Raw genomic sequence first — 21,518 nt, forward strand, 5'->3', positions numbered from 1 at the left:
CACGCTTGAGTCCGCGGTCCGTACTCCCGCTTCCGTCGCCGCCCTTCTCAGGTCCCGGCCGGCTCGCTTCCGGCGCCGTGAGTCCCCGGGCCCGAGCTCCGCCCGTCTCGTCCCCTGGGGACCGCCCAGTCTGAATCTGCTCTGGGACCTGCCTTAGACCGCACAGTCACCTGGTGCTGACCTCGTTCCGACCCGGCTACCCTGGGCTTTGTCCTGTCCCTGTGCACAACCGTTCACTTTGTGGCCGCTCGTCCGACAGTGCCTTGGGGTGCCTTGTCCTTTACTCAACCGTCTGGGGGCGTTTCCCAGCAACGCCTGGGGATGCCGTGTCCTGTGTCCCACCGTGGTACGATGACCCGGTCTTGACCGGCCTTGGTACGGCGACCCTGGTACCGACGACCCGGGTCTTGACCGACCTTTGGTACTGACGACCCGGTCTTGTCCCGACCTTGTACGCAACCCCGGTCTGACCTCGACCTTGGTACCGACACCCGGCCAGACCTGCGGCCTTGGTACCGCAACCCGGTCCATGACCTTGTCCTTGGTACCGAACACCGGCATGACTCGGTCTTGGTACGGGACCGGACATGCTCGGGTTTCAACCGAAGACCCCAAGCCCAACGATCGGACCTGAACGCTGAGGAAGAGAATCTAGGAAACCTCCGAGGGCACCGGGAGGTTTTCGGTCTTGTCATGGGCTTCTTGCTAGGACCTGTCCTCGTCCTTTTCTATTCTTCGTCCCGACTGAGGTCTGTCTTGTTTTGCTCTGCATACCACTGTCCATCCCTTAACCTTCCGTCCCCCGATCGTACGGACCCGATCGTCCCGGCCTAGTTGTAACTCTCCTTCAGGTTTTAGGTCAGTCCTTTTGGTGTGATTTGTACCGGGAGACAACGGTGGACACGCGGAGAACGGTCTCGTCGGAGAAAGATTTGACTGTGACCTGCTAGGGGAGGTGGATTGGTATTCGTCGTCATACTTTCCACCTAATCATTGTGGTTACCTAGACGACCCGTGGTAGTGGAACCAATACCAAGGAAGACATCCCACTCCACTTCGTCCGTCCTGGGTTTACGTTAATGTGTCTTTATCCGAGACCCCCACCATGGACTCTGCCTTGCCCCCGGGCCGTCCGCCCGAGACCCCCACCATGGACTCTGCCTTGTCCCCGGGCCGTCCGCCCGAGTCCCCCTTCTCGGCTTCTGACTTGCCCCCGGGCCGTCCGCCTGAGACCCCCACCACGAACTCTGCATTGCCCCCGGGCCGTCCGCCCGTGTCCCCCTTATCGGCTAATGCTGTTCCCCCGGGCCGTCTGCCCGAGTCCCCCTTCTCGGCTTCTGCTGTTCCCCCGGGCCGTCCGCCCGTCTGTCTTTGGTTTCCTGTTTTATTTTGATAAGTGTTCAACCCCTGTCTTGCCTGTTTTTTCTGTCTGTGTTCCATCCTGTCTGATTACCCGATTGTGTTCACCTTGTCCCCCCTGTGTTTTCTCCTCCCTCCTCACCTGTCTCTTGTTTCGTTGATTAGTCTTGTGTGTATTTAAGTTCTGTTTTTGCTGTCTGTCATTGTTGGTTCCTTGTTTGTCTGTGACTGTGTTCACGGGGTAGTGTTCTGTTTGTCACCGTGTTCACCTTGAAATAAAGGTATTTCTGTGTAATCTGCATTTGGGTCCTGCCTGCTTCACTCACCCTAACAGAAACAGTACCCGTTAGCCGGAACTACCCCTAGTGGAAACGCAACAAAAAACGGGCCGGGTTTGGCACGGCACACTTAAACCGTGCTACGCGCTGCAGTGGAAATGCGCCATAAGTGGCTGACTGCTCACAACTGAGCCGGCCAGCTAACCACTCTGGTTTCAGACAGAGGGTGAAAAGAGGTGCAGCACAGGCAGTATGAGAAAAATGAAGACCTTTTTGAACATTAAAGCATGTAAACATGTCACAATAGAGGCACAAATTACAAATATTAAGCTAAAAATGTGTATTTTATAACCTTTTAAAGTTTTCATCGTGTACCCACCTGTAAATTGTGTACTCATTTGGGGCACCTGAGAGAGGGTCACTGCTATTCCTTTTTCCAAAGTTACCAGTCCACAAAACAGTGTCGTTTAAGATCACGATGGCTGACAGTGAGGGAAGGCTGACGGGATTGACGGTCTGTCGAAGCAAAGCATCCACCTGGAAGAGACAGAGCATTCTGTAAAGGTATCCAGTTAAGATATATTTTTGGTTAGCTACTTATTACATTTTTTCAAAAGGAAGAAAGGCTAGTTGTTTCCCCCTGCTTCCATTCTTAATGCTAAGCTAACTGGCTGCTGGTTCAAATACAGACACAAGAGTGGTATTCAGTTTTTCATGTTTACACATTATTTATGATGTGTAAATTATTTAAACACCAAACGATTATTTAAACGCACAATGGGTGTCAAATCAAATCAAGTTTAATTACTGCTACAAAGGGCGTCGGAACACTCAATTCAGTAATCACCGAAAACAATTAGACCTTCAGAATAAAAATAGCCTTACAAAGTGAGACATTTTAAAATGTTGAACTAAATGCTAGAATCTACTGTATAACATGAAAGCTTTAACATGTAATTGTCAACCTACAGCTGTATTTACCACTAATATAGGTATTGGACTTTAGTGTGGCATTGATCACTTTTCTCTCCTTCATATGAAACAATAATACCAAATGAATTTGTCACCACCATCATCAATGGTTCTGTCATTATGTACACTTATATCTAACCTTTCCTGGATATCTAACAACAGTTATTGCCACTGTTCGATAAATGTTCACAAACTTCTCTGCTGGCACAAGCCTTGACGTTTCCTCCTGTTTAATGCTCAGACAGCTGGATGATGCTCCATAATTTATTAAACTATCCCCAGACATGTTGTGAATCACAGTGAATTTAATAACCAAATGTACTTCAATAACTTAAGAAAAGACTCCTAATTAAAGTATCTGCTGTGAAAAGATCTTAATAATTTGATTAAAAGTTCTCTGTAAAGTAATAAGTGTGACATTTCTTTAAGTTACATTATCCAGTAAGATTGGTACAAGTTACATCCTATTGTGTTTGCACATTGTGTTTGGCAGGACAGTTGTGGTGGAAATAAGTGAGTAGGCTACAGCTATTCAAGTATCAAGAATGTACGTTCGTAAAGAACGTATCTCAAATACGTGTATTTTCTACATATCTTTGCCATTTATTGTCTTGCTTATGATAATGATAATAGTCATTTATAAATATCATTTTAGAGCACACATTTGAAATCAGTAGGCGAGGCTGTAATTTCGCCAGCTGTTACTCTCATGAGCGAGGCAGAAAATAGTTTTATCATGCCAAAAAGCTGCTGTGTCGTTTATTGTACCTCAAACATTAAAACAAATCCAGAGTTACGTGTTTCTATACTTCCTCTAAGAACAAAGGACAGTAAAAGAAGATCTCTGTGGCTTGATCAAATGACAGTGTTGATTTCCCCAAAAGTGGGCGGGTCTGTAAAGTGACGTAGATTTTACACTCATATATAAATTCTAACGTAAATTACATGCCAGTGTTTTATCTTTTTATTGATTTGTTTTTATCTTAAATCGTATAATTTCGGACTTTTTTTGCCGTCTGTGAGGAAAAGAAATGGAGCCTCAAAATACTGAAATCTGTATTTTTTAAATTCTTTTTTTCCTTCTAATTTGTCTTTTCTAAATAACACACTGTTATTTACTCAACAATAACACACAATATCCTTGTTTTTATTTATTCGTTTAATTCTATAATCTTGGGCTTTTTAGCATGCTTTTTAGCCGTAAATAAAGTCACCGGAAACAGACGTAGGCCTATTAGGGACATTTCGAGCGATACAGACCACAAAGCCACAAAACAGCGCCATATAGAGGCCCATCACAGTATCATATGAAATATATCTATGATCAGAGGTGGAAGAAGTATTTAGATATTTTACTTGAGTAAAAGTAGCCATACATTAATGTCAAAATACTCTATTACAAGTAAAAGTACAGAAGTATTAGCAGCAACATGTCAAAGTAAGTATAAAAAGTGAACATGTACTAATAGTTTTTGTATTTAATGTTTCTTGTTTAATTTGAAATGTTTTATTTATTTAATTAAAAGCTCGCTTTTGTTTATTTTTAGTTTGGGTCTTGATTTTCTTACCCTGTGACAGTACTAACCGATAAAGAACACAAGGGGTGACACGAATAAAACACGACTCATCGAGACAAGACACAGCTGGAGAGCGCAGGCAGAAACACAAGGGCAGCAGGTGAACACAACCAGACAATCACAAAGGCTTGGAACTAAAATACAGGAAGTAAAACTAGACAGGACACAAAGAGGAAATACATTTCAAAATAAAACAGGAAACATTATACAAAAACTGAGATATTTACTTTCCACCACTGTTCAAATATCAGCTATAGTTGCTTAGTTCTCAAAGTAATAAACAAATAACACAACAACCATGTTTTAAGGTACTACAATTCTATCCATGGGTCAACGTATAGCCCAGTTGGTCGGGCTGGGGGCCCTGGGGCTTAGTCCACGTGCAAAGGGATGGAAACCTGCCTGGGCCCATTTCCCTCTGTCTCCCCCTTTCGATGCTTTCACTTAAAAAGGCAAACAAAAAGAACAGTCCATTGACAACTGACACTTGTGTTACTCCTCACAATAAACCAGTATGGGCTTAGGGTCCTCTGTCTGATGGTTTCAGGTGACTTACTTCCCTCAGAGAGCGAGTCACATCCAAAAGATCAGATGATCTCATCAAAAAAAAAAAATTGGTATCTAAAGGGTTAAAAGTATAAAATTATTCGCAAAAAAGCCAAGATGAGGTAATAAATGAATGTGTAGCAGCGCTGGATTTATCTTGGGAACCCTTTTTTTATACTTTGTTCTGTGCGCTTTTATTATCAGCAACATGAAACCCCAAAGCAATTACTTTGATGTCGCACTATGCCAAACATTATTCCTTTAATGAACACATCATATAAATGATATTGCTATTCTGGAAAACCAGCACTTTTTGTCGGTTTGTGAAACCTGCAGGCGAAACATAATTCATTCTTTAAAACGTATTCAAGATTAGATTTAAAGATTATTTTTGCTTTAAAGGCTGAAGTAAGCATATCTTATATCAAATTCATAAACTTGATCTGTATTTGCAGTTTGTCTGAAACTGTTTGGTTGCTGAGATTTGACTGACTTTTAATCATTCCTCACAGCATATCTTTAATCTCCTTCTGTCAACTGCAGCAGCATTTGGTGTGAAGGATTACGGAGGTCAACCTGTACATTTCCCCAGACTTGAGTGGGCATGACAGAAATCCAACATCAGTTATAGTTCTGAGCATGACGAACAACTCCTCTCACCTTTTCCAGAGCCTCCTTCAGGCTAGGGATAGGATGCTCCAGCTGGAGAGGCTCGGGGAAGCGAGGACACATCATCTCTGACTCGGCATTGCGACCCCTCCCTTCATCTAGGCGGTGGGTGGGAAATGAGAAAATGAAAAGGGAGAAAGAAAGAGCGAATGAATAACAGCGGGACAGGCTTTTGTATTTCCCACTTGAAATTTGATATAATAATGTATCAGCTGAACAAAGGCCAACACATGCATTAGGCTTTGACTGGCTAGTGGGTGAGTTCATTATTCTCCCCGCTTCCTGATGAACCCCGTTGATCTTTCACCATACAATTTGACTGGATTTATTGTATATAACCTGCAGATTTTAAAAAATGCTGCCAGATCCCAGAGTGAATTCTGGATGAATGTATAATATTTAAATATGTTTCATTGTTGCTTAAGGCCACCATTTGCATTCTCAGTCTAAAGCACATATGAAATTGTTATTTGGAATAAAAAAGATCCCTTGGCGATACGTCAGAAAATCATAACCTCATGTTACCTTAATAATCATACACAGTCATATGGAGATTATAAAACTGGACTTTACTTTAGAGAAGTGTTTTTGCTCTGAATTAATTGTATTAAAGAGTCTGATCAGGCGCTTTAATTAAGTTTTAACATAATTAAAACAAATTAATGAACTAAAGCAACGTGACACATTCTGGTGCTGTGTTGGACTAATTATGGATTAAAGGGACTACAATCAAAACCTTTTAAATATAATTGAAACCTACATTTTAAAGAGGATGTATTTTGCTAACTTTTAGGTTCATAGATGTATTTTATGTTTACAAGCTTTAATGTTCAAAAAGGCATTCATATGTTCTCATACTGCCTGTGCTGCAGCACCTCTTTTCACCCTCTGTCCGAAACCAGAGCCCAGTCGGCTCTGATTGGTTAGCTGGTCGGCTCTGTTGTGATTGGTCAACCACTTTGAGATGTCCCGCGCCTTATTCCTTATCATACAGGAAAGGGTAAAACCCCTTCAACTGTGTGATAATATAATGTAGGAGATTGCTTGATGTCCTAATTACAAAGTGTGTATCTACATAATTATGAGAGAATAATCTGTTGATTTTCAATGAACTAACTAAGGTTGTGGGTTGTTGCCAGATTAGTTAAGATTTAGCAAATCTGCAAATTACGATTTAGCGTTACATTTTATAATCAGGATATTGTGTTAAGTTATTGAGCGTCATAGGTTCAATGTTTCAAAGACTTTCTTCTACCAGAATAAGAAATCATGAAATGGAAACTCATTTTAAATAATCTTTTGCTTTTCAGAATAATGCCGCACCTCAACAGATAATTTGATGTTTAAAGATGAGTTAAGATAACAATTTCTCAGCTTTAAGAAATTCCTCTCACACATCCTGTTACTAACTACAGTGCCTCACCTGGCAGAAGTTTTGGCATCTGATATTGCCAGAAGAAGCATCCTGTCATCACCAGGGACAGCACGATGAAGAAGGCCAAACCCAGATCGCTCCATTTCACCTTCATCTTGCTTGTTTTAGTGAGTCCTTCAAATTTAACAGAAGCAGGAGCAGGGACAGGGACAGGGTCGGGGTCAGGGTCAGCAGCAGGAGGAGGAGAGGGAGGCTGGAATGCAGAGGGACGGGAACACAAACACACAACAACACATGAGAGAATGTTTGAAGAACAAATGCAGATTATACACGATAAATGTTCCCTAAATTCTCCTCCATGCTATGAGTTAGTTTAGTTTAGTTGAGTCATTATATCCTTAACGCCTAGTTCCCTTTGAACAAGTGATCCCTGTAGCACTTAGCGGTACTTACCACCTGATGCTTCAAAGGCCAGAGCAGGAAGTACTGGATTACCAGGGACACAGAGATCTTCTTTATCACAAAATTACCATCCTCAACATCTACTCATAGTAAATTCTTCCATGTAAGTGTGTCGCACTCCCCAAAGGCAGTAAATGGTGTCCCACAGAAGTTTTCCTGAGCAGGAGAAAGGCACAGACATGAACTCCCATCTCTGATTTCTCACTGACTGTGCTGTAATCCTGGGCCGTCGGCACTCCCGTTCCTCACAATTCAATTTCCTCTGCTGCAGCCACAGGCTGTTGACATCATAATCCCCAGATTTACTCAACCAAAGCGGCGGGGGGAAGTCTTAATCCCTAATCCCTGTGAATCAATTCACTTCAGTCCAGCCTTAGCCCTGTGGAGCCGGCCACCGAGGCACACGAGCCGACAAAGATGGCACCCACTCAGTCAACACAGGTCCAAATGGGGTGACACGGTGCGCCTTTTAGCGTCTGAATGAGATGAAAACTCAACGAGGTCACTTGGGTGCAGCAAATTTGGATCAACTGGGAGAGGGAATGACAGACACTTTGTGATGTTGATGGTGATTTAGAAAATGACAGAGGATGTGTTGTAGTGCTGTCAACAACTTATTTGGCCACTGCTGCCTACAGAGTGCACAAAAAGACAAGAGAGTCCAAGAGCGTGTGGTTTGGTGACATTTTACATTTAGAAACACAGGCAGAGCAAGAACAGTATTCTGCTTACTAGCAAACAATGTATATGTTTACTTTAGAAAATGCGAGAAAGGTCTTTTACTATGCAAAAAGGAAGAGTTGAAGGAACATAAACACTGTGTTTGTGGTCCTCAGAGCTGCAAATATTCTTTGACTACCAATTCACGAGTAAGCCATATAATGTCAGTGTAAATTAGTGGCAGCCAATAGTGAAATCACACAAAGCATGACAGTCTTAAAATTCAGATTTAAGGTGAGAAAAGAAGTGGAAAGGCTTAAGGTGAATGAACTAGGTACATGAGCAGGAACACTTTAAAAGGATAAATATTGAAGTGAGGTGAATTTAACTTAATTCATTGAATTCACTTGACTAAGTCCTGTTTTGTGGATATAAGATCAAAATAAATATTTTTTTTCGCCACAAAAAGACAGAGCAGGAGGGAATCTGGTCATTTAATCCATAAATGTTCTTTCAATTAAATGACGCCATGACTATCAGGATTTAAAATGATATTACAGTAAACTTATTGAATATAATATTTATACTTCTATTTACTTCTAGTGGGAAGCTTAAATATAATAAATTAAACCCTCTCTAGAAAATCTTGGCAATAGATAGCATTTATAGCCATCAGAAGGTACATCCTGATCGTTCTTTCACTTTGCTTAATCACAAGATATTAATGGTCCGTCCAAAGCTCGGGAATGTATTTTGATGATTACAGTATGGATATCATGTTGCGATGTGGGGAAATCAAGTGTGAATGCAATCTGCGGCTGATCCTGATTGCATAACCAGTGATAGCTGGAGAGCATTTCAGCTGGCACACACACCCAAACACACTCATCCTCCCCGCAGTTTAATGTGTTTTCAGTTGAATACATTGTACATCCTGCTTGTGTGTGTCTGTGTGGGTTTGACTTTGGCTTGTGTGTGTGTCTGTCTGTCTGTCTGTCTGTCTGTCTGTCTGTCTGTCTGTCTGTCTGTCTGTCTGTCTGTCTGTGTGTGTGTGTGTGTGTGTGTGTGTGTGTGTGTGTGTGTGTGTGTGTGTGTGTGTGTGTGTGTGTGTGTGTGTGTGTGTGTGTGTGTGAGAAAGGTAGTGAGCTTTTACCTGGTCTGGAACCCCATCCTCTGAGGTCTCTCTCAGGACTTTACTCCCCGCCTTACCCATGGTTTTGCTGCACAAACTGTTAACATAAAAAAAGAGGGTTATAGCTTGCCATAGTGATAGTTTATGCGCAGAACTTGCATTCTTAGCCGCGGTTCGAGACTCTAAGATAGCAGTTAGTGTCATAAAATGTTGTGCAACGGATAACATGTGATGGGATTACGTAATATGGACACACTAGGTTACTGTATTCCCGTACAGTTACTTGAACAAAAGACGTAATCAGATTACTGTTACCTTTCCTAAAATTGAGGATATTAAAACTGTAAAACGAGCAGATCTTATTTCTTGTTTCTTTACTGTTCTGTATAGGCTAATACTTTAAGAGTGAATCAATGCGCGTACTGCCTGAGTTTGCTTTATGGTTTTTACTTTCTTTGGTTCATTTGTTATTTGTTTTATTCAGTAGGGGAACCTATATGTTCATCATATAGTATGTGTGAATTGAACAGTATTTATAAAACCAAAACAGAGCATTTTCTGTCAGCTCAGATTTGATTTCTGCTTTTTAAACTGTTCTATGTGCTCATATGCTTCATTGTTGGTGTATAGGCTACTGCCTGAATATACTGAAAGGTAAGTTTTCCTATAAATAAAATCTCTGAATAGAAGACACAATTCTGATACTTAATATCTTCAGTTCTTCTTTTCTTAGGTCACATTGTTCCGTTGTCTTCCGTAATACACTCAAGATAAATATTTACAGGTAACGAGTAATTGTACTGGAATACATTTTTTAAAGAAACCCTCCCTGCCCTGGCAGTCTGTGCTGCTGCTCTCAGAGGATCCACAGATATCAAAGGTGACAGCAGTAGGAGCTGACAGGATGATTGTGTGGCACTTTTCATATTGCTGGAGCACACTGCTTTGATAATAAGATGACAAAATGACTAAAAACATTGCAAGACTCATTGTGAACTCAAAACAACTAAACACTGTATTGGGGTACCAAGCTTTGTAATACTTATCCCTAAAATTAATATTACTTTTATGCTACAAAAGACAGTAAGAATATGCAGTGTTGGAAAGTACATTTACTCAAGTAATGTAATTAAATACAATTTAGAGGTACGTTTACATCATTTTATTGTTTTCCTTTCTTGCTACTTCATACTTCTACTCCACTAAAGGGCACAATATTTTTACTCCACTACATATATTTGATTACTTTAGTTACCTTGACATGTCAGGTTAATAGAAACATAATGTAGTCTACAAATAATAGATAGTCTAAAACATTTTCCTTAACCTAACCATGTACCAACTTCAGTTAAAAATATTGTTAGCCTGTGGCAGAAGCTGACACGTGTAGCTACTGTAAAGATGCATATAGGAAAAACCAACGTAACTTTTTTAAAACATCATACCAACTTTGATATGAGGAAACATTGATTATGTGTGGCTGGTTTTAATCTTAATTAAAAAATGAGAACACACTTGTTAACATAAATCTTCCTAAGCTTCATTTTCTTTTTTTCAAAAGATAACGGGATAGTTTTTTCTTGTTTCCTCTAAAATGCCTATTTGTTGTTCCCAAGTCTTGTATTTTTTACACTCAGACTACAATGAAGTAAAAGTCTATATATTTTTAGTACCTGATTCATACAATTCTATTAATTATAAAGTGCCAGCAACTATACAGTAAATAACTTTGGCAGCACACAACTATAGATTAGCTTGATGATGTATTTTTACATGCATGAACACATGAATTGTGTTTTCAGGCTAAAACGATCTATCACAGCATGTTTTCATTAAGCAGCTCTCTTTCTGCCTGTCAGCCCTTAAAGCACCTTAAAACATTAGAGTATTAAAAAAATGTCAGCAAACGGAACTTGTATTGAAAACTTTGCTCAAGCTTTAAACTGCATGCACATTTAGCTAAGTTTAACCAAGTATCTCATTGTATAAACTTTGCAGTTATGATGTTTAATATATTCGAAGGAGTCTCTGAGTCATTTGAATCATTTACCAAGGTCTCTACTGCTTTTCCTTTAAATATAAAGCCCTTTTCTACCACATGAAGTTGCTTCTGCTGCCTTTGACAAACTCAACATGTCTACATGTGGAGTGAATTCCATAATTCAACATTGTTTTCATTGACATCAAAAAAAAATCTACCGTCATCATTTCTTAACTGACATTCAACGATTTTCTGTCGTTGAATGGCAAGTTGAAGGCCTGCTCATTCAAGGACTCAGAATAACACTTTTCTAAGAACTTCAGCTGTTGATGAATGAACCATTGTGTAAGGCAGCAATTATCTTGCTGACCTGATTTCTGGTATTCACACCTGTATACCAAATGCGTAGGAGTAGTTCACATTATGGATAATTCATCTTTACTTATAATTCTACTGCAAAGACACATTGAGAAAAAGCTGTAGTGTGCCCTACATTTCAATTCCTCCCAACCAATTAAAACAACATCAAATATTCAGAACTGAGCTAAAATATGACCTGGCATGCTGGTACTTTTTCAGCCCGCATCGTGTGCCTGCGCTTATGAGCCGATTCTCTGAAAGCAGCTTCTGAAGTGCTGATCAGACTCCTTTACAGTAATGCCATTCGTTTTTGGAAGTGAAGATGCATTTCTATGATGTATCGCAGCGTGTCACACATAAAGTCAGCAGTAATGACAGGTTCTGAGACATTAATTAAGTTAATGTATAGTCCAAGAGTTTGCAGGTCATGAGTCATACAAATTATTAGTTTGCCCCGCCTGAAAGACCATAGCTTTTGGAAAAAGGTGAGATTCTTGGAAACAGATAAAGGGTCTATACAGGCATGCCAGCAGCTCAGTGAGGATGCAGCTTAGACTATATGCACCGCACTGCCGTCACTTAATGGCTGACATCAGCACATCACAAGTGTCTATGTACAGTAGAGATCCATGATGTCATTAATAATAAACATGTTGTTTTTTATCCGTTCAAATGTATTTACTAAATAATATCAGCCATTTTATTGAATGCATTAACTGTACTGTCTTTGCAATTAAGATGCAACATATTAAATAGATCATATACATTATGCATAAAGTGTAACATTATGTTGTACTGATGTAAGTAAAATGTGTTAATTGCTTTACACTATCTTCTTCATTGGCCTTGCTACCATCATTCTGTTGGACATCTTAAAAATATAATTTCATAGATAAATCTAGCATAATAATGACAGGTGGCGTTCCTAATCCTGTCACAAGGTAACTTTTTATATTGAGACAACACAGCATTACATTTTTGCATGCTGCGGACAGAGATTATATTTCTTTGATAAATACTTTTGATATGTGTTACCCTAGATGTTTTTTTTAACTAAAGGTTTATATAAGATTTGCATAGTGCATAACAGCACAACCTTCAAGCTATACTTCCTGCAGTTCAAATTCTGACTTATGTGTTCTCAGTGCTGCTAAACACAACTAAAGTGTTTAATCTTGTTATCAGACGTAGATAAGATGAGACTATAATCAAGCGCGTGTCGACTGATAAGCTTTAACACAAGGGTTGTGATTAGCCATAGCCCTTAATGTCTTCCAGTTTGACAAAAGAAAAGGAAATTAAAAGTAAATTTATCACTCAATTATGCCTTGTCAACATAAAATGTGATTTTCTGCAAAAAATAAGCAATGTAGTGAATTATAAGAGCAACAAGTATTTATTATTATATCAGTATACTGTTCTGTTTTCAGACTGGGTCAAAAATGATTTCCTAAATATGAACCCTATTTGATCTTACCTTGTCAAAAAAACTAATAAACCGACTTGTGAAGATGCTAACAGCCCTCCATATTCAATATGATATCCAGCCTTGTGTTCATGTATAAGACAGGCATATCATTCGTGGATGCGCCACATCACAAGCTTCTAGCATCGAGGCTGTGGAAAAACATGTTACATAACCTGCAATGAATCGAGCGTCTGTTTTTCTAGGCCATGAAACATCCAAAAGTATATGGATTAATTCCATGTACACTTACCTCAGGTTCTGAATCTACTGACAGCGTCTCCCTCCTCTTTTATCCAAACAGAAAGACAATAATATTCCGCTTTTGTCCCGTCTGGGTTTGGGAGCTTGCAGCAGGATCCTGACAGATGTTAGTGTCATGGTTATGTCTAAATCCTGCTTGTATCTAACCCAGCTTCCTGGATTAACTTTCAGCCAATGGCCACATCTGCCATGCCTCAAAAATGGGTGCCCTCTTATGTGTGCAGAGTGTGTTTGGTGTCTATGTGTGTGTGTGTTTCCATTCTATTTTTCTTTTTTTTGCATTTGCATGGCTTTGGCTTTAATAGGACATGTTCACTCAACAAAGCAAAAAGCCTACCGGTGCTTATTGCTGAACTGAATGCAGTTTTGACCAATGATGGGTGTTTTTCACTGTATAGGGTAAATCTGTGAGATTTTCAACCTTTTTGGGGCTCAATTGAGTTACAGACGTATCACCTATAGTTCATGAATCTCTTTCTAAAAGCAGTATATTGTTTTCTTTTAACCTTTTAACCTAGAAGCATCATTTATTGACTCGTGTTTTGGGAGCTTTTATTCTCCGAACCCTCAAAATATTGTTTCGACCGACGCAGAATCAAAATCTCTCTCCCTTGACTGAGTTTCGGATGAGGTCCGGCCTTATTATCTGCAATGTACCCATTCAATGTTAAATGGGAACACGGCACACAGCCACTTGTTGGTCAAATGCATTTAAGTAGAAACTGATGAACACAGATAAGGGTTCAGACAGGTGTGTTTTCTGTGACACACCATTTTGTTCCATTCTTGTATAAAAGGAGCAAACATTTGGATTTCTTCCGCTTTAAAATAATGAATTTCCTTTGGGAACATATGCCAGAGATGGTGAGTCAACAATATACGAAGGCGGCTCATTTCAATGCGTATGGCTGATTGCATAGAGTTGCTGGCTTATTGCAAGCTGCTGCGCTCACCAGGGCTTGTGTTATGCACAAGATCCCTGATGATATGAGAAGGTCTCCTGAATTTAATGTTCACTATAACATGAGCGTTACACAATCCCCTTGCCACACTAATACCTTATCTGGCTGAAAGGTATGTCATTACACAGGGATCAGATCAGAGGTTTTGCAAAGGACTTAGGACTTAAGGATGTAAAGCGGAATATAATTAATTATATCAAATATGCTGAAACGTGTGAAAAAGCGTGTGAGAAATGCAGACGGAAATATTAATATGAAGTGAAAAATGTGACTTTCTCTCTATTTATTCATTGTACATGGCGTTTATATCATATATAATTCAAAGTGTCAGACAGCATGTAAAACTGTGCTATCAATCCATTTCCCTTGCCACCTTCTTCTTAGCAAAAACATCCCATCCACCTCTGATCTCTCCATTTAATTAATTCTATGTTCGTTATATGCTGCATGTATGGTATTATTGCCAACCACTCGTTCCATCATTACAGTAACTGACATCAGTAATCCTTATACTTTAGCATTAAAAGACTTAAGCTTCTGGAAATGGAAAACACAATCTTTTGTTTTCTATCAACAATCAGACACAGCGGTCATGTGCATTAATAAAATGTGCTACACTTCATCTGACCTCTGCAGTGGTACACATGCAAATACATCATGTAGGCAAATCAGGTTCCTGCTAATTTGTGTAAACTCTTGATAAAATGGTGCTTTATATAATTCTTACTTGATAAAACATATATTTTCTAGCAAATGTTACACATATACAAATAAAAAAAAGTAATTCCAGTTTATTTTCCACTTCTACACATGTACACCTCACCTAATACCTTTTTGTATAAGGAGCAGTGCAGCTATTATACAAAGCCAAGTAAGCAGAGTGGTGGTCTGGTGCCTTGCTCAAGGGCACATTGGCAGTGCTCAGGAGGCGTGGCACCTCTCAAAGTACCAGTGGACGCTCCAATTCTGGGACTTGAACCTGCAACTCTTCCAAGCCAAGTTCCTACAGACTGAGCTACAGTGGAGGAAATAAGTATTAGATCCCCTGCAGATTTTGTAAGTTTGCCCACTTCCAAAGAAATGATCAGACTATAATTGTAATGGTAGGTTTATTTTAACAGTGAGGGTGAGGATATCAAAAAGAGAATCCAGAAATGTACATTATATAAAAGATAACAATTGATTTGCATTTAACTGTGGGAAATAAGTATTTGATCCCCTTTGCAAAACATGTCTTATACTTGGTGGAGAAACCCTTGTTGGACACACAGAGGTCAGACGCTTCTTGTAGTTGGTCCCCAGGTCTGTGCACATCTCAGGAAGGATTTTGGTCCACTCCTCCCGAAGCTTCAGCTCGCCCCACAGATGTTCTGTGGGATTAAGGTCCGGAGACCGGCTAGGCCCCTCCATCACCTAAATGTGCTTCTTTAGCCACTCCTGTGTTGCCTTGGCCGTATGTTCAGGGTCATTGTCCTGCTGGAAGACCCCTCCATGACCCATTTTCAGTGTCCTGGCTGAAGGAAGGAGTCCAAGATTTTCACGGTACATGGCCCCGTACATCCTTTCCTCGGTGCAGGAAGTCGTCCTGTCCCCTTAGCAGAGAAACACCCCCAAAGCATAATGTTTCCACCTCCATGTTTGACGGTGTGGATGGTGTTCTGGAGGTTATAGTCAGCATCTCTCTTCCTCCAAACATAGCATGTCAAGTTGATCCCAAAGATCTTGAGTTTGGTCTCATCTGACCACATCATCTTCTCCCAAGCCTTCTCTGAATCATTCAGATGTTCATTGGCCAATTTCAGACGGGTCGTTCATGTTCTTCTTGAGCAGGGGGCCTTGCGGTCGCTGCAGGATTTGATCCATTATGCAGGTGTAGTGTGTTCCCAATAGTTGTCTTGGTGACTGTGGTCCCAGCTGCCTTCATATCATTAACAAGTTCCTCCTGTGTCATTCTTTGTCCTCACCTTTCTCATGATCATCAATCAGAGATCTTAGACAGCTCTTTAGTCTCGCCCATGGTGGAGAGGTTGGAATCTGATTGATTTATTGATTCTGTGGACAGGTGTCTTTTATACAGGTATCGAGTTGATATATTAGCAGTACTTTCTTAAAGGAAATTGACTTATGTAACCGGTCTGTGGGAGCCAGAATTCTTGTTGGCTGCAAGGGGATCAAATACTTTCCCGCAGTTAAATGCAAATCAGTTTTCAATTTCTATATTTTCTTTTTAATATTATTACTCTCACTCTTAAAATAAACCTACCATTAAAATTATAAACTGTTAATTTCTTTGCAAGTGTGTACACTTTCAAAATCTGCAGGGGATTAAATAATTATTGCCTCCACTGTACCTAATCTCTTCCTTAATTGAATGTCATTCTTAAATGGTATGTACCTTAGGCCTTGGGATTCATATGTAAAAGCAATGACATTTATTTGGTTGTTAAATAATTTTGTCAGACATTTTTTCGGATCTGTGACCAGGCAAATAATGAGTTTCTATTAGCTGCTTTTGTTGTGTTTAAGCCACTCATTACGTTCAGCGTATACAACTTAAATACACCTACATATTTAGCCATTTTCACATTTTCTCAACTCATATTGTACAATTCAACTACTGTTCTGCATTTTCACATTTTGACTCTTATTCCTGTGGACTCTTACATTCTGTAGGGATAAATATTTCCTATTAATTATAGGATGTTGTACTTCCAATGTTGAGCATAACTCAACATTGTCGATGACAATGATTACATTTCTGTTATTTTCTAAGAAGAAAAATAATATTTAGGTTATCTACTTGTTTTTAACATTGGATCTGTGTTTAGCTCACTGCTTGCATATCTGTGCACTTACAGAGGAGTGCAGAATAATTCTGTTGACAACAATTTGCTTTACAGGTTATAGCGGTCTCTAGTGGATAGTGCGGAAACTACGACTGACTGTGTGCTATCCTAAGAAATTATATTTACATTTCTAATTATAATAACATTTAACGGGTGGTGGGTGAACCAGCTTCAATGATGCAGATACTTTTTTTAAGTAAAAAAAGAAACATGGAAAGCAGTCTGGTCTGATATTTCTAGATTTCTTTTTAAATGTTCTATTCTAAAAGGTTTGAAAGGATGACTGAGTTGAGGAAGCTTTCATGGCCCGGTCCCTCTGATAACTTTGATGAACTTCAAAGCAAATGTCAGACCCGGTGAGGAGGAATCTGTTTGAATTTGCTCATTATTTCCACTCACTGATTGGTTTCGGTTCCGTTTGTGCTTGGCTTTCAATTCCTCATCTTTGTAAGTGCAATAGACAGATTAAAGGTTCTATATTACGTGAATACATTCAAATGTTAACCTTGGGGAGGGGAAATGTATATAATTTCTAAGGCATATTTCCAATTCCTTTTTTATAAATACAGGCATATAATTAGACCTTATTCACACATGTGATGTAACTCTTTAATCAAAAGTTTGTATCCAGCAATATTTAACCAGATTTTTTCCTTACGTTTTTATATTTTCTGTTTTCAATTAAGATTTCTACATACAAGGAACATTTTGTTTTAATAAAGGGTTGAAAGAAACAAGTACAATTAATTAAAAATTATATTTTCTATTCATCCATGCATCTTGCTTAGTTAAAAAGCAATATACTAATTAAGTCAGTATTAAATATACAGCTAGTCAACACACTGTTAGCTTGACTAAAGACTAGACACAATGAGAAATGGCCAACATTCAGAGGTGCTTGGAGGATCTTTAGTATGTTTAAAGAAGTTTTTGTGTTTAAAGTGAACTATTCCTTTTAGCACATTATTTGTTATCTTTCCTTGTTTAAGCATTTTGTGTCTTTAAGTTGGCAATTTGAATGCATTTCAACCATATGCTTCTATTACAATAAAATAAAATAAATGAGTTGACATTTGAATTTAGAGGCAGATAGATCTGTACATCATCGGCGTAACAATGGAAGGGGATGTTGTGTTTAGTGAGAATTGAACCTAGGGGCAGTATGTACGGTAAAAAGAGGATGGGGCCCAGGATAGAGTCTTGGGGAACACCACAGGTAAGAGGGGCTTTAGCAGAGGAGAAAGCACCTAGCTGCACTGAGAAGCTACGGTCTGTCAGGTAGGACCTGAAACATGCAAGGGCAGAGCCTGTGATGTCTGCGGACTGTTCAAGTCGTGACAACAGGATGCTATGGTCCAGTGTCAAAGGCAGCTTTCAGGTCTAACAGCACCAGGACAGCTGGGCTACCTGAGTCGGCGGCTAGGAAGAGATCATTAAAAACTCTTAAAAGGGCTGTTTCAGTGCTGTGAATGGGTTTGAAGCCAGACTGAAACTTTTCATGAATGCCATGCGCGGTTAAGTAAGACTGCAGCTGGGCGTAGACTACTCGCTCCAGGACTTTAGATAAAAAAGGTAGCTGGGAGATGGGCCTAAAATTGCGAGAATGGAGGGGTCGAGATTTTTCTTTTTAAGAAGTGGACCACGGCATGTTTGAAGGCAGCTGGGACACATCCTGTGCTAGGGAGGTGTTTATTAGTAATATTGGGTCTTTGAAGTTCGTGTATTGGGTATCGTTCGGGACAGGAGGATGTTTTTTTACTGCGTATATCCGGCTAACTAAGGTACGGGGTAATAATGGCTAGGTCTCTGTGCAAAATTTCACAAAACAAAGAATGTACTGGTTGGGATCTCCACGAGATCACCAGCACATTCTTTGAGTACGAGGGGGCCGGCAAGAGACGTTTGGCGAGGGCCCTCCCTGCAAATAAGTGTTTATTGGGAGAGACCTTTTAGGACTTAACACCTTATCAAAACCGGTAATTTACGAAAAACTAACTAAAGACCGCTCTTCACAATATGAACGGCATGGAGAATGCGTCGGTGCAGGTCAGCTGATCACGATCCTGATATTAAGACGATCTATGGCGAATGCTTCTAGCGCTAAACTTCCGAGGGTATTGCCATACGTCGAAGGTACTTCTCTAATCGCACCCACTTTTGACAAAAAGGCAGAGCTTCAAAAGTATTATTGCCTATATAAGGGAATCCGATGACAGTTTACTTAATGTGGCACTATGACGTAATGAGTAGGTGATTTTTGGTAGTCAAATAGGAACAATTAATGTGTTATAACTGACAAAATTCACACAGTTACGAACAACACAAAATTGAAGCTAAGTCTCTTTGTTTATCAAACAAGCCTCAATTCTTGATGTCAAAGCTTTTGGATGGATTCGGTCTTTGGGGTCTATTCACAACCCTGATGTTGTAGGCAGAACGAAATGTTTGGGACACTACTCAGAGTTCGGAGACTAACCTTACAACCTCACCGTCACGCTTTGTCCAACTGCGACTCGCTGTGTCGAGATACTTTACCTTACCTTGTGTCGCTGAAGGTTTTGACCTTTACCCAAAGGGTACTCAACGGTCATAATTTGACACATGGTGGGACCTCAAAATCCCCTATGTTTTTGTCACCACATTAGTTTAATTTTGTATTTAATTTTTACCCACTTAATTTTTACGGGTGTACTGTGGATTCCAGTCTTTTCATCGGTAACTAGTAGAATTCTATTCTATATCTACATGAAATCACTAGGGTTCAACCTTTACAAAACATGTCGTCGGATTGATGAACAAGATGAGGTGATGTTAGTCTCAATTTGGACCATAAAATGAGTGATGTAATAAATAATGAACGTCCTAGACTAATTACAAAACCTTTATATTTGTTGGGACTTTAGTCTGAACTCAATGTGGACTCCAGTTAGGTCCCTTCCACTAACAGGTTCACGGTTTTTTTGATAGTCGTTATTAACCTGCAATTCAGATGAACAGTCTGAGTATAAATAGACACCATTCGGGGTTGCCAAAAAAAGAATAAGTTTCTTCTGGAATTGAATTTCATAAGGAATTACAAATTTTATTTCGGAATAATCAACAGACAAAACGTGTAGGAGGACAATATAGAACTGCAGCGTGATTGACCAATAACATCTCTAGTGATGTCATAGAAGACTATAAAATATAAGATATAACATAGTAGGGAAGATAAAGGGGTTAAAACATACATCCGATGGAATTTAACTTTACAAAATAGTATTTCGCATAAGTTGTTGGTTGTAAGTTATTGCACGCAATTGGTGATCCAAATTTTTTTTGTCACCAACAATTATTTCGGATTATTATAGTTTGTATTATACTGGTAATTGATAACACTTTAATTTTGTCTTGCCATTTCCTTTTATGTCAACGTCAGAGTCTAAACTTCGATACGTCAAATTGGTACTTGGACATATGCTGAATTGTCAGTTGACGTCTCCTCAACCTTTCCTATTTATTTATAGAAATTTTTGATGTTTTTTTAGGGAAAGACTAGTGTCGACACGGTGCAATCCCAACATTTATATCGGATCGATTGGTTAACCTAGTTATATTTTCCAGGCGGCTTTCAATCACCTTGCGCTCCTCTGCATACACACTTTCTTACTTCTACAAGAAATTAACGATTATAAATTACTAAGTGCGTGCATAACCCAAACCGCCGTAAAGAATGTCAACAGTTTCCAGAAGCACTAGTCCGAGATATTTATTTTATATTGCGTCTATACATTATAAATTATGTCGGCTCTGGCACATAATGTTTATGCAATCACCTACTGAAGGTTCTTCTTTTGTTTTTGGTAGCTATTTCATTAATAATAATTTTCTTTTACAAAAGGGGGCTAAAGTATAGTATATTGGGTATAGGGCTTTACGTACGGCCGATTTTGTTAGTTGGAGACTTTTTCTTTCCACAAGAGAGTCTTAGCTTTTCTTTTTGGATACCTTTTTTGTTGTTTCGTAACGTGTAATTTGGTTTATTGACACAGCATTTAATTGTTAATTTGTTCCTATTTGACTACAAACTCTACTATCATGCCGTCTATAGTGACGAATTAGTAATCTAGTACACCAAAATAATACTTTGTTGCAACTCTTTGGCCTTTTGACAAAAGTTTGGCATTGAATGTTACCTCGACGGCGTATGGAGTTTAGTAGAAGCATTATAGATAGTTTGATATCTAGGGATGTATAGCTGACCTGCACTAAGATTTTCATGTTATATGTGAAGAGCGATCTTTAGATATTTTCGCAAATTTACCGGTTTGATAGGAGTGGTTAAATCCTAAATAAGTCTCTCCCACAAATAACCAACTTTATTTGGTGGTAGCACTTGCAAACGTAAGTTGCCCTCCGTGATCTCCCGCTTTTGAAATTTTGCATTTAATATCTCTGCATAATTTCGTGAAACTGCTGTATATCCTTGTATTATTCCCGACTTTGTTAACGGGGTAAACCAGCATACCACCCTCCTGAACAACCTCAGTTCGTGGGACTCCGGCTATTTGACGTGGAGTCTGTGGTAAGGGAGAGCCGAAGAGTCTCTACAAAGTTTAGTCAACCTCGTT

The 21,518-nt window shown here is 39.5% G+C and overlaps 1 protein-coding gene across 1 annotated transcript in view; it reads right to left on the reverse strand.

Moving 5' to 3' along the window:
• LOC104954669 (putative beta-lactamase-like 1) overlaps positions 1 to 13,169 on the reverse strand; it is a 14,250-nt gene extending 1,081 nt beyond the window's left edge. The window contains exons 1-5 of the mRNA XM_010781837.1: positions 13,090 to 13,169; positions 9,052 to 9,127; positions 6,825 to 7,029; positions 5,393 to 5,499; positions 2,017 to 2,174 (exon numbers count right to left, since the gene is read on the reverse strand). Coding sequence (XP_010780139.1) covers positions 2,017 to 2,174; positions 5,393 to 5,499; positions 6,825 to 7,029; positions 9,052 to 9,111 — 530 coding nt within the window. The 5' untranslated portion in view covers positions 9,112 to 9,127; positions 13,090 to 13,169. The remainder of the gene's footprint in view (positions 1 to 2,016; positions 2,175 to 5,392; positions 5,500 to 6,824; positions 7,030 to 9,051; positions 9,128 to 13,089) is intronic.
• Between the last annotated feature and the right edge of the window lie 8,349 nt (positions 13,170 to 21,518).

Source organism: Notothenia coriiceps, unplaced genomic scaffold (genome assembly GCF_000735185.1).
Source record: "Notothenia coriiceps isolate Sejong01 unplaced genomic scaffold, NC01 NC01_scaffold00023589, whole genome shotgun sequence".
Lineage (NCBI taxonomy): Eukaryota > Metazoa > Chordata > Actinopteri > Perciformes > Nototheniidae > Notothenia > Notothenia coriiceps.